Source organism: Trichosurus vulpecula, chromosome 5, assembly GCF_011100635.1.
Source record: "Trichosurus vulpecula isolate mTriVul1 chromosome 5, mTriVul1.pri, whole genome shotgun sequence".
Classification (NCBI taxonomy): Eukaryota; Metazoa; Chordata; class Mammalia; order Diprotodontia; family Phalangeridae; genus Trichosurus; species Trichosurus vulpecula.
Genome location: NC_050577.1, coordinates 9,877,337 through 9,891,079, shown reverse-complemented (window position 1 = coordinate 9,891,079; position 13,743 = coordinate 9,877,337). Strand labels below are relative to the sequence as shown.

General features: G+C 44.7%; 1 protein-coding gene across 1 annotated transcript in view; it reads right to left on the bottom strand.

The window, feature by feature from the left end:
• Window positions 1-2,186: 2,186 nt before the first annotated feature.
• The window catches only part of LRRC72 (leucine rich repeat containing 72), a 31,640-nt gene continuing 20,083 nt past the window's right edge, over window positions 2,187-13,743 (bottom strand). The window contains exons 6-9 of the mRNA XM_036759426.1: window positions 9,148-9,240; window positions 6,698-6,841; window positions 4,665-4,692; window positions 2,187-2,352 (exon numbers count right to left, since the gene is read on the bottom strand). Coding sequence (XP_036615321.1) covers window positions 2,187-2,352; window positions 4,665-4,692; window positions 6,698-6,841; window positions 9,148-9,240 — 431 coding nt within the window. The remainder of the gene's footprint in view (window positions 2,353-4,664; window positions 4,693-6,697; window positions 6,842-9,147; window positions 9,241-13,743) is intronic.

The following is a 13,743-nucleotide window of genomic DNA, read 5'->3' as shown; positions in this document are numbered from 1 at the left end:
TCCTCCAAGTGCTTTGTTGGCCTGACCTCAGTTGCATTCTGCTCTCTATCCTGTGGCTGCACCCTCACCTTGTCACGGGGAAGGAGGAATGGAAGGGCAGGTGAGGGTGGGTGGCCAGACAGGGAAGGTTTTATTGGTCTTTTTTTTCTGAATGCTGCCCCTCTTTGAGGCATAAGGTTCTATAGAAAGGCCTCACTGGTGTGAAATGCCAGTGAGTCTTTCCAGTCCCAGAAATCTGCCATGTGACCGGTGCCTCTGGTCCTGCCTGCCTCTTAGTTCTTCTGACAGGCTTGAATCCCAGAATCTCAAGGGTCTGATGTGTGGATCCATAAATCAGCCCCGAGTCTCATCACTGCAGCAAGTGAGTTACAACTGAACACAAACTTTTCTCGTATTTTGGAATACTTGATGTATCTGTAAATTCTTAGATGGTGTTTATGACCAAATACTCAGGAGACCCTTCCCTTGACCCCATCAAGTCACCTTACTCTGTCCAGCTTTCTGAACAAGTAGCCTCACTTTGAGCTTCCAGTTACCCTAAGGAGCCCCTCATCTTCTGGCTTCTGTCCCACCCTGAGGTGCTGAAACTGCCCTTGAGTCGTCTGCCCAAACTTCTAATTAGTCGAAACTGGAGAGTGACTGGAGGGGGTGGTGATGGGCCTCAAGTCTGTGACATGGGAGCATTAGTTGGAGGAATTAGACCTGTTTAGTTATGAGAAGAGGTGTTAGAGGAGAGATGAGAGCTATCTATGGAAGAGGCAGATGATTTGTCCCATTTGGTCCCAGAAGTCAGAACCAGGGCCAGTAGGTAGAAGCTATGACAAGGCAGATTTGGGCAGATGTTCTAACAGCAAACATCCTAATAGAGCTGCCCCAAAGTGGGAGGGGCCATCTGGAGAGGAGGTGAACTCCATCCTTACTTGGATGTCTTCCAGAAGAGCCTGGATGGCCCCAGTCAAGCAGGCGGTGTTGTAAACAGAATACCTGAGTTCCCTTCGAAGTTGTGAGATCCTTTGGTATTCCCTGCTCTCAAGGGCACAAACAAATCTTAGCTCTGCCCTCCCAGGATCCTTGAACAGTGCCATGTATAGAACTGGCAAATAGCAAATGTTTTGTCCTTCATTTCTGAGAGGCCCAATGACATCCCAGGGTGAATTGTGAGTGAACTGGATTTAAGTGAAGCACATTAGCTCAAAGTCACCAGCCTCACTCTCCTCGCTAAATGAATGAGTGTAGCCCAAGTTCCTTATTAGCCTTTACTTTGCATCTGCACCTCTAGGCTCTGGGGGATGCAAATTGAGGGTTCTGACCAGCCCCCTAAATCCAAGTTCAGGCTCTGAAGCCTAGGTTTCTGAATTTAAGAGAAAAAATGTTGACTTCCGAGAGGCAGCTGATGCGAGCCCTGACCACGATACTAATGAAGACAAATAACAGGCTTGCTTTCCAAAAGGCATTTCTATGAGCTTAAAAGATGTCTTCTTGGAAAGCAGCCACGGCCTTCCACTGTGAGTGCCTGCTCCCAAGTGGAATGACATCCCTCAACTGACTGTGGGCTACCAGCCTTGAGGCAGCAAGGACAGAGCACCGGACCTAGGAAGACCTAGGTCCAAAACCCACCTCTGATACTAATAGTGTGATCTGGGCACATCGCTTCTTGCCTCTGAGGTTCAGTTTCCCCATCTGTAAAATGTGGAGACTGAATTTGTTGGCTTCTAAGGTCCTTTCCATCTTTAAATCTATTAGCCTGTGGTCCTATATCCATCAATGCCTGGAACCCTTCCTATCTGACCCTGACCCTGGCCTAGGCAAATGCTCCCTGCAACAGACCACAGATGGCACCTTCCCTACCCCTGCAGAATCTGGCTGACTTCCTTAACCTTGGCCAAAAATTCCCACCTCATTCAGGGCTGCATTTATTTCCTTAGCCCTTAATCTCAACCACACTGAAACACCAGTGTTACAGGGACATAGGTTAAGAAAGAGAGAATGTAAACTCCTTGGGACTAGGCAAAGACTTTGTATGATCCCCACTTCCCACAGCATCCCAGACAGAAATCTGCACACAACACACACTGTGATGATCCGCATCCAATGTCAATTAGTTGTAATTTCTGAAAATCATTCTCATGGATAAACTGGACAGAAACACCTTCCCACCCCAAAGCTCTGGGGAAAGTGCCCAGCCATCATCGGATCCTCACTGTTGCCCACTCAACTGGTCTCTCAGCTTTGCTCTCGCAATGGCGCTCGACTCTGGTGGGGACAGTGTCCCAATCCACAAAGTGAAGCTCAGTCACAGATCTCTTCATTGACCTCACAAAAACAGCATCTTCCTTATTGTGAAACAAGTTCCTTAAGAGGAGAAAATATCAGCTCTTAGGAAGAAAAACTCAACAGCAATCTGCTCATAATAAACGTTCTCTTAGTAAAAACTAGAAATCCATTCAACTGACATTAAGAACCCATAATCCTTGTCCTCAAGCACCTCACACTTAAGGTTTATTTTCCCGTCTCTTCTGGACCACTGAGATAATGACCAAGCGGCTTTGATGTGGCTCCTAGTCATTTTTATTCTAATCATATACCTTATTTATTCTAAATTTCACAGTTCCATTGGCCCATATTGGGAGTTCAGTTGTTAAAAGTTTATGCTTTCAGAGATCACAGATTTGGAGCTGTAAGGTACTTTAGAGGTCACCTTGTCCAAGCCTCCCATTTTACTGATAAAGAACCACATCTCACAGGGGTGAAATTGTTGGCTTGAAAATCATGGCTGGGATTCAAACCCAGGTCCCCTAACTCCAAAGCCAAGGCTCTTTCTGCCTCCCTTTGTGGTACTTAGTTTCCTGTTTAAAATCATTCTAACATTCTGAACACAGCCTGGGCCAAATTCACAGACCTGGGTCTGTATGCAGAAATGCTGCCACCAACAAATTCCATGACCTGGGGCTCTGACTTGGAGCCTCTGGGAAGCTCAGTTCATTGCTGGCCCCACCTTCCAACCAGAAGGATGCAGCCAAGGGCCCTGAGTGGCCTCTTCAGAGCTGACCAACTGGGGAGAATCCCCAGGGCACCTGTCAGTCCTGTTCCATACAGCTTCAAAGCTGGCTTTATGGCCTGTCACAAAGGGTGACAGAATGGATAGGGGACTGGATGTGGAGTCAGGAAGACTTGAGTTATTTTTTTTAAGTGAAATAAATACTCTTCTCATTTAAAATTCTATTAATTGCATTAAAACCCTGAAAATTTTTAAGTCTGAAAAAAGACATTATCCCAGGAAAACACAACAGGTTTTTTTTTTGGTTTTTTTTCCTGCCTAGTTAAAGTCATGTGTTTGTGATTTCAATAAAAAAAATACTTTCAGAAATGGTTCAAATATTTGGGCATTTACACACCAAGATCTACATGACACCTGCAGTGATGCAACTATCAAAGAATGGAATTGGAATAAAGAGAAAAAAGAAAAACTGGAGAGAAACACGGTGGACGTGATTAGGGCACTGATGCCCATCTAGTAAAAATGGGAACAAAGCCTAAAATAACTTCTAGCTTTAATAATATGTGGATTCAAATTTCAATGATAACTTTGCAAAGCTAAACACAATGGAATGATAACAATTACACTGCAAAACAAATGACATAAATATCAAGGGAGATTAGGGAGGAAGGAAGAGGAATTGAAAATCGTATTATTCCAGACCAGAGATGTAAAAACACTGTGGACCACTCCTGATTGTCCAAACCAGATTAAAATGTAAATGGGAAATATTTAAGAACATTAATAACAAATACACAGGCCACAGATGATGCTAATATATGGCTTTCTAAATAAGTATATGGCCAGAAGGGATCTTATGTGTGTTTCAGAGGCCCCAGTCTCTACTTGAGTTTGACCCTAATGTCCCAGACCACATTATATTATAAAAATAGAGATGGTCACAACTATATGGTACTAAATATGAAGTACAAAATTTAATTAGTGGAACAGCATAGACAATCTAGATTAGAATCAAAAGCATATTGCAGATCAATATTTGATGCAAGATTATAAAAACATTATGGAGGCAAACCACTATTCAAGAGAAACTTTGGGAAAACCATTTAGTATTATGTGAGAAAATGGGATTAGATCTTCATCTTACACCATACAGCATTATAAATTTCAAGCAGGTTAGTATCCTAAATATTTAAAAAATCATTTTTAAAATGAGAAGAAAAAATAAGTGAATAGCAGAGATAAGGAAAATTGGTGTCTCTTGAACAAAGATAGGATAAAACAGGAAAGTTGGTGCATTTGATGAGGTGAAAACCTAAGAGTTGATGTGGCATAATAGATTGATAACTGGCATCAGGAGAATTAAGGGTTGATTGACTTTTACTAAGTCACTTCCCTGCTCGGGGCCCCAGGCACTGAGCAGCTGTGGTTTTGGGATAACGGAGGGAGCTAACTAATAAAATAACATTTCCAGTGCACACATAAATGGACATTTAAAATCTATAAGGATTTGACAAAAATTGATAAGTGAACAAGTAAACCCTGGAGGAAGAAGCACAAATTGTCCAGAATGCCCTGAAAAATGTTTTCAAATGCTGTGAGCAGAGAAATGTCAGTAAAGCATTTCTAAAAAACCCCCACTAAACATGAAGGTGGAGCCAGTACTTACTTGTCGAAGTGTGCAGACCATAGTGCTTCTAAAATGACGAAAGATTTGAAATTAGTCCTTTTTAAACATTTAAAAACATCTGTCCTGCATCTAAAATCCACTAGTAAATGGTCTTCCCTTCTTTGCTGAGGAGTTAGTATTCCTCTCCACCCTAAAACACTGCCCTTTATATAAAGGACTTCAAATGAATAAATGAATGAATGAAAAAGCATTGATGAAGCCCTTGCCTGTGCCTAGCACTGTGTTGGGGGTGGTGAGAGGCTTCCATTCATATGTGCTGATGTCTCCTCAAACACTTGTTGCCCCTCCCTGTACCTTCACTGCCCCTCAGCCAAGGATGTGGGAGCTCATGCCCCTGATATCACCAGCTGCCCAATGGTTCTCTCAGTGCCTCCTCCTTCAGTGGATTTAGCGATCCTGTCCCATCCTCACCCCAACCTCCAGTCTTTCCACCATCTGCTTTCCCAGTCCATCTTCTCTGTTCTGGTCTCACTCTTCCTCCATTCAGAACCAGTTCCACTTTCCACTATGGTTGACTCTGAAATGCCTGGCCCCATTGTCCCTTTCCAGACCCCAGCCCTGAATCACTCCCACCATCTGCCTTCCCCCACTTCAGCCCCAGCATGCACAGGGGGAGTCTGACAACCATCCTGAATCTGCTATAAATGTGTTATCCAACATGGTGGAGGCCTCCACCACTATGACACTCCTCTGGTTCTATCCCATTCCCCACTAGGCATGTCCCAAATCTTTTCTCAAGCTTCCCATGCTGTCTCAGCACAGGACCTACCCCATACTACTCTGGGCAAAAGCAGCACTCTCTCTTTTCCCAGCTCCATTCTCCAAACCACCCTTGGCTCCAGTCTCTGAGTATGAGATGCTATTTCTCCTAGTAAATCTCTTCCCGTGCCCTGTTCCCACCCTTGGCTATAATCTCCAGAAACCTCCCCCAGTTTTCAATCTCTCCTTATCCATGGCTGCCTTCAGATATGCTCAGCTCTCCCCTGTCTGTAGAAACCATCCCTTAATTTCACCACCTTCTCAGCCTACCAGCCCACAGCTCTCCCCCCTTTCACAGCCAAGCCCCTCGAAATCTCTCCACATGGGTGACTCCATTTTCTCCTCTCCACTCCATTCTCAACTACCCCTTGAAATAATCTGCCTTCTCTGATCCCAACATTCAATGGCCCCCTCCCAGGCTCAGGATTTATTTGTTGTCAAATCTAACAGCTTTCTTAAAATCTCCATTCCTCTGGACATCCTTGCAGTCTTTCACTTGAATGCTGAATGGGGAATGATAGGAAGAGCCAGGTTCAAGTCTTCATTCTACTGTTTGACCTTGGTGAAATTCAGAACCTCTCCTCAAGTTATCCTGACCCACCTCCAGACCTAGAACCACACATTAATTAAACCTTCGGTCTCTGCCAGCCCTCCCCTGTTTAAAGAGACACCCTTCTTTTCTTGCCCTCCTTGGCACAGTGGATAGAATGCAAGGCCTGGAGTCAGGAAGACCTGAGTTCATATACAGCCTCGACACTTACTAGCTGAGTGACCCTGGATAAGTCACTTAATCTCTGTCTGCCTCAGTTTTCTCAACCCCAAAGAGGGTAATAACAGCACCTGCCTCCCAAGGTTATTGTCTGAATAAAGTACGATAATATTTCTGAAGTCTTTTGTAAACTTAAAGCACTTTTTAAATGCTAGCTGATGCTGCCCGTGGGTCTCTGTGCCCTGCTTCTCCTGGCCTGCCCTGGCCTGGCCTGTCTTTCTTGGGCCCACGTCTTGATGGGATGCGGAGTGATCTGTGTTCTTCTGAATCTCTGAATGAAAGGGGAAGCACACAGTGCTGGGCACATCACTGATGTTTGATAAATCCTCACGGGTTGCTGAGGGGCAACCTACCACTGTTATACCAAAGAAGCAAGGATGAGGAAAAGAGTCGTTTTCCCTCTGTAGGAACATCTCTTTGGGCAAAGAGGGATGGAAAGTCTTTTACGGAGGAGCTGGAGGCCCCTCCCCCCTGCCCCAGGTACCTGAGGCCACCGTTGGGCGGGGCTTGTAGGGTACCACACACAACGTCTTATCTGCTCTTCTTCCAAATGCTATCGCCTGAAGCATTCGAGACTTCTCATGGTTAAATATGTGCTTGGCCATTCGTCTCTCTTCTACTGTAATTTCTAAGAAATAGAAAATTTTTAAAAAAGAATTATCTCCTACTGTATGACTCAATCCACATTTGCATTTTTTAACTTGACAAAAAAAATCCACTTTCTAAATGAATTTCAGTCACTGCGGCAGTGAGGGGGGTCCGTACATACAGAGAACACTGGACGTGGGATCAAGAAGATCTGAGTTCTAATCCAGTCTGAGATACCATCTAGCTCTGTGATCCTGGCCAAGTCACTTGGCCTCCGTCAGCCCCGGCTTCCTCATCTGTAAAGTGGAGGTATTAATAACACCCAGCTCACAGTGCCATGGAAAGGACCCAAGGAATTAATAGATGTAAAGTGCTTTGCAAACCCTAATGTGCTAAGGTCCCTTCCTATTTGTTCAGCCTATAATTCAAAGGGTCTAGAATTTCTTGTTGCCCAGTTGTGTCCTACTCTTCATGACCCCATTTGGGGGTTTTATTGACAGAGATACTGGCATGGTTTGCCATTTATTTCTCCAGTTCATGTTACAGATGAGGAAACTGAGGCAAACAAGGTTAAATGACTTGCCCAGGGTCACACAGCTAGTAAGTGTCTGAGGCCAAATTTGAACTCAGGAAGATGAATCTTCCTGACTCCAGGCTAGGGCTCTATCTACTGCAGCCCACCTAGCTACTGCTTGAATTTCCACCTAGGGCCTGTTTGGTTTTTTTACTCATCCATTTGTTTACCATTCATTCATTCATTCACTGGCTCATTCATTCACTTATTTGTTGGCTCACAAGCTTCTTGTGAATAGGGATTGTTTATTCTTTGAATTTGTGTCCCCACGACCTCGACCTCGTATAGTGTGTCAGCCACGTTGGTGGCATTTAATGGATGGTTGTTTATTAATTAAGTGATTGATTTACACAGTCGATGAGCCACTAGAGGGAGTAGTAAACGCCTGCACAAATACCACGAGACACCACCGACATCACTACCATGCAGTGACGGATCCCCCGTGTGCCTTAAACACATCAGCCTCGTTTTTTCATTGCCAGCTGTCTCCTCCATTTACTCCCACCACCACCCTCTATTCTTGATTGAAGCCCATCAGGTTATGGAATCATGGGCTTTGGGAGGGGAAGAGACCCCCAATTCACTGGGTGGAGCAAGTGTACCAGGTAGCAGGTGAGGCTAGTTTTCCCTCCCCACCAAAAAGGAAGGGAAACTCCTTGAGACTTCGTTGGCCAGAAGCTAAGGCTCCTGTTCTTGACAGAGTCCTGATTGCCTAGGCCCTAGGGCGTAAGATAATGACAGTGATCATTTCTAACACCTAAAAGTTTGAAGATTTAACACCTCTCAGATTCAAGGTTTGCAAAGCACTATACACATACACAGATATGCACGCATCCTGGCTGGTCCTCACAGCACTCCTGTGAGGCAGGTGCTGTTAATATTCCCAATTTACAGACGAGGAGATGGAGGTTCAGGTGACTCGCCTAGGGATACCTAGCTAATAAGGGTCTGGGGTAGGATTTGAAAGGTCTACCAGACTCCAGGTCCAGTGCTCTATCAGCCTTCAGACTCAGCAGATGCCCCACAGTCGTTCAGTTCAGCCCAGACACCCTGCTCACCACATGCAGTTCTGTCTGGAGACTGGGGTGGGGAGAGGGGGAGCCATCTCTACCTGGACACTGCTGGATCCTTTCCACGCCATGGCTCCCGCTACACAGCTTCCTTCAGCTAACTGCGACACGGCGCGTGAGGGCTTCAGTTCATTCTAATTCTGAGTATCAAGGGCCACGCCACCAACCAGCTCACTTTCCCACGAAGGCTAGCATTTTATTGCTAGCTCTCATGATAGGGGAAGTCACTTACTCAAGGTCACACAGATGATAAGTGTCAGAGGCAGGATCTGAACCCAGGGCTTGCTGACAAAGTCCGGCGTTCTATCAGTTACACCTCAGACACTCACAAGTTGTTGTGTCTCTTAGGCAAGTCACTTCACTCTGCCTGCCTCAGTTTCCTCATCTGCATGATGAGGAATGATTATAGCACCGACTTCCCACGAGAGCAGCTAGGTGGTGAAGTCGGGAAGACTCATCATCCCGAGTTCAAATCTGGCCTCAGACACTTCCTAGCTGTGTGACCCTGAGCAAGTCACTTAACCTCCATCGGCCTCAGTTTCTTTAACTGCAAAATTGGAATAATGATAGAACCTACCTCCCAGGACTGCTGCAAGGACTAAATGAAACAGCATTTGCAAAGTGCTTTATGATTGCTCGCTATCACTTTAAATTGCCAAGGTCTCCCTTTAAGAATCCTCTGGAACCTAATCAAGCCCTTACCTTTCCTGTCAAGTAGCCACAGGGACGGAAGATGATGGATTGTGTACATGCGATACTGCTTTGCATCCTGGGACAAAGGGTTCCGGTACAGGTCTGCATAGGGGAGAGTCCAAAGCAAACACGAGGTTTTACTTGCAGCAGACACTGCTACCACATTTACTAACTGTGTGACCTTAGCTAAGTCCCCTAATCTCTCCTGGCCCCAGGTTTCTCGCCTGTAAACTGAGGGTCATAGCGTCTCCTTTCCAGGACTGTTGTGAAGATTACTTGAACCAATGGATGGGAGCTCTTTATGAATCCTAAAGCCCTAGGGGGTTCTTATTATTATCATTATTATTATTATAAAATGCTACATGTAACCAGGAAGCCATCAGCTTGGTGGAATGTTAACCCTCAGGGAAGATCTGAGTTCAAAGACCTCGGATATCTACTCACTGTGTGACCCTAGACAAGTCCCAAACTGTTAGCCTCAATTTTGTCATCTGTAAAATGACAGGGCTGGACTCGGTGAGGTGACCTTCTGGTTCTCAATCTATGATCCTATGATGTCACTTTGACACCCCACAGCCACCCCACCCCCGACTTAGTTTCCTCTTCTACGAAGCGAGGGTCCCTTCTCATTCCAGACCTAAGCCTGTGACCTGGTCAAAAGCAGACATCCAGTTAGGGAGTCTTTAGTGTCCATAGAGACAGATCTCCTGGACCTCTCCCAGATCAGAGCTGCCACAGAGAGAGCTCTTCAGGGTTTCCAAAATGCACTGCTTCCTTTGAGCTGCCAGCATTCCAGGTTCAGTCAAGTCTGAACTTGGAATTCTCTAGTCCTTTTTCTATGGAAACAGGGTTGCAAGCAGTAGGCAGGCCCCAGACTCGGAGCATCCTTGTTTTGGGTGCACTAATTCATATCTAACTGCTACTTGCCACACTGTTTCCATGGGAAAATGCATCGGGAGGAGCAAAGGCACTCAGGACACGCCCGCCTGGGACTTAGGGGCTGCCTCTAACTCGTCTTCCATGTCCCTAAGAGGCCAATCTCACAGTGTCTTTGTTGGATTTTCATCTGAAAGTTGGATTGCTGGCAGGCAACTGTAAAAATGGAGTATTTGTATTGTGGGCACCTCACTCATCCAGTTATTAAGCGTGGAAACATTGGCCACAAACGCTCTGGGACTTCATTTCCTCTTGTTTAAAAAAAAAGTGGAATGGCCTAGAGGACCTCAAAGGGCCCTTCCAGAGATGGCTTTACAATTGTCCCATCCTCCCCACTGGCTTTATCTTTGGTCTGGTCACACAGGTGGAGTTGGTTAGGACCTGGGAGGTAGGGGAACACACTCATTAAGGGTCACACAGCAGTAAAGGAAAGGTCCAGGGTTCAAACAGTCCTATGACTGTAAATCCCATGATTCACCCAAAGTCACCCAGCTAGTACGTTATAAGGTGGTCGGATTCCAGACTCACAGCCCTCTAATGGGTCATTCAAAGTGGGTGAGGTCCCTTCTAAATGCTCCCAGAAGGTCATGGTGATGTGGTGTGACCTCAAAGGGGAAGCAACCATGTCCAAGGGGATGATGGTGGCAGGGTTGGTAGAAGTGATAGTAGTAGTAGTGGTGGTGGTGGTGGTGGTGGTAGCAGTTGTAGTAGCAGCAGCAGCCACAGTAACAGTAAAACTGGAGTAAGGTGCTGTTTTTGGAGGGCTTTGAGGTTTGCCAAGCCCTTCACACACAGGTGGGCGGTGTAGTGGATAAAGCCCTGGGTCTGGTGTCAGGAAGACGAGTTCATATCCGGTCTCTACTCTTACCGTGTGACTGCAGACAAGTCACTTAGCCTACGTCCGCCTCATTTTTCTCCACTCTAGAAAGGAGTCAGTAGGGAGGTAGTATCTGCCTCTCAGGCGTCTCAGGAGCATTAAATCATTTGTTTCTAAGGCAGTCTGAGGAGCTCCAAGCACTATATCAATGCTATTTCTATTCTCTCATTCCCAACTACCCCCCACGAGGCCTGTAGCACAGGAATTATCACTATCTCCATTTTACAGATTAGGAAACAAAGTCAGAGAGGCTAAATGTCCACTCAGCTCATGAGTTATCTGAGGCCACATTCAAACCTGAGTCTTCCTGTTTTCAGAGCACAGCTGGGCTTGGCTTCCTCTAAAACCCAATCTCTGAATGGCCCTAAGTGGCCCTGGGGGACTGTCCACACAGACCTGTACATGCTCAGGAAGGTGTGGGTCACTGCCTTCTGCAGGGGTCATTCCTCTGAAAAACAAAACTGCCTCTGATTTTAACGCCGTGGCTGGCCACCAGATGGCAGCAGTACAAAGAGTTTGCTATCGGACTAAAAACTGGCCTTAGTCTGAGAGATGCCCATTTGCTGGGGATGGGAAACAGCAACAGGCTGGGGTAGCAGAAGCCAGGCAGGTGCAGGTGGTATGCAAAATCTTGCATGCCACTGAAATGCCCCGATCTTTTCCTTCCCCACCCCACCCCCCACCCTCCAGCTCTGGCTAGCTGTATCTCCTCTATCCTTTAGTGTGAACTCTGGAAACCCCAGCATGGTCCGTCCACATGACTGTAGATAGGGATAGTGTTAGCCTCATACAGAGACTCCAGTGGACAGGTATAAACACTTTCAAAAGATAATTCTTCATTAAGCCCCTACTTTGTGCATGGATTTTCTTCCTCCACCACCTTAATGATGTGAGAATTTTGCACAAACCAGGGGTCATGACTAACTCCCCAGAAGTTAGATTAAGACCAGTAGCCTCTCAAAGATGTCAGAGGCTGCCCTGAGCTCCCAGAATTGCTCCTTAATAAATAATCTCTACAGTAACAACATGATGTGCTCACACTGACTTATTCAAATAGTCTCACCATAAAGGCAAATGGGAAGGACAATTCTGTGCCTAAGCAGCAGATCTGCCCAGGCACTGATGAAACTGATTTACTTTGGTTTGAAAAAAAACAAGATACAATACTGTGATTGGCATCTTAGGCTTGTACCTCAACTTGTTTTCCATTCTACTAAAAATATCAAAGGGAGAAAAGTTTTATTTTTCAAGACCTTCCCCCTCCTAACTTATTAAACATCCAGTGTGGGGGATTTATGAGTTTAGGACTGATGATACTGAATTTCCATAAATTATGTTTCCAAGATATGAAATTAGTTTCCTGTGTCTGAATGTTTGGAAAGTCTGGCATGATGTATAGGCACATTCCTTTAGCAAAGATGAAGTGGAATTGCTCACACTTTCACTTTCAATAGGTTAATGCGATTTAATCCACCTTCCCTGGAGGCTACTTAAGACTGCACACACCTTGTTGGCGCCAGCACTGTCTTGTTCGTGCTCATTTGAGATTCAGAATAGGAGCAATTTTCATTTACCAAACAATATATCAAAACTGACTGTAACAGCTTCAAGCATGTGCTTGAGGAAAGATAATTTCTTGCAAGTGGAACTCTATTACCAAAAAAGAAACAGAAAACTGAACCACTGGTCCCATTTTGCTATCAGTATAATAGCTTTGTTTTTCATATAAAAAGTAACACTTTTGTTTTCAAGGTAGATATTTGGAATCACTGGTTGAACTAAGAACACATCCACATATATATTCTATAGATGGGCAATAAATAATGCAGCCTGGAGGTTAAATGATCCCACAGGTGTTGTGATTTGGGCACAGACTGAGGTATTAAGCATCAGTATCAAACTTCTTGATGGTTTGGAAAAGGACATTAAAATCACAAGGAATTTTGAGGTATGAAATGCCATAACATCTCTACTCATAAATTCCATGGCACAGGCAATGCTAAAATTTATAAGGAGATTATTTTTCTTCAGTGTTTTCCTAATGAAGAACTATGAGCTGGGCTAGCCATTTTTAAAGAATGGTGATCAAACATTCTTTCCTTCATTGAAAGAATCTAATCATTCTGCATGTGTGAGCCAGAGAGATCAATGGTTCCAGGCATATCCTTTTGTTCTTTTAACTAAGTCAAGAAGACTCAAAAAATAAAACAAAAAATTCAATACATCAAAGCCTCCCTGATAACAATGAAAAAGCCACACCTCCCAATTAAATATAGAAGCACTGTCAGTAGACTATGGTGGAGTTAGGAGGAAAATTTTGGTTGTTCCAACTCAGGGACTTTGGCGTTTTTCCCATGACAATTTTTCTATCTGGCTATTTCTATCTTTTCTATCTGGCTGACTTAATCAGTAAGGAAAATTTAGCCCATCTACATTAATTGTGCCTTCTACTGTCTTAGCACTGTCTTAGCCACACAGCTTCCATGATTTTCTCTCTCAAAAGCATAATCACAACTTTGTTCTTTAAAAGAAATTAAAAGACAAAAAAGACCTAAATTCAGTATAACCACTTCAAGAAACCAAAAGGTCTCCAATGCCACAATGTTCTGAATCACTCCACTAGAATATGCTCATATTCACCCATTTCACTTTCCTTGCTTGGTATATCCATGGTACTTTGTTCATTGTTTTCTTATGGTTCTATCAGATTCTGCATTGTAGTAGTGTGTGTGTGTGTGTGTGTGTGTGTGTGTGTGTGTGTGTTTACAAGAAGAATTATGGGATTCAGGGCT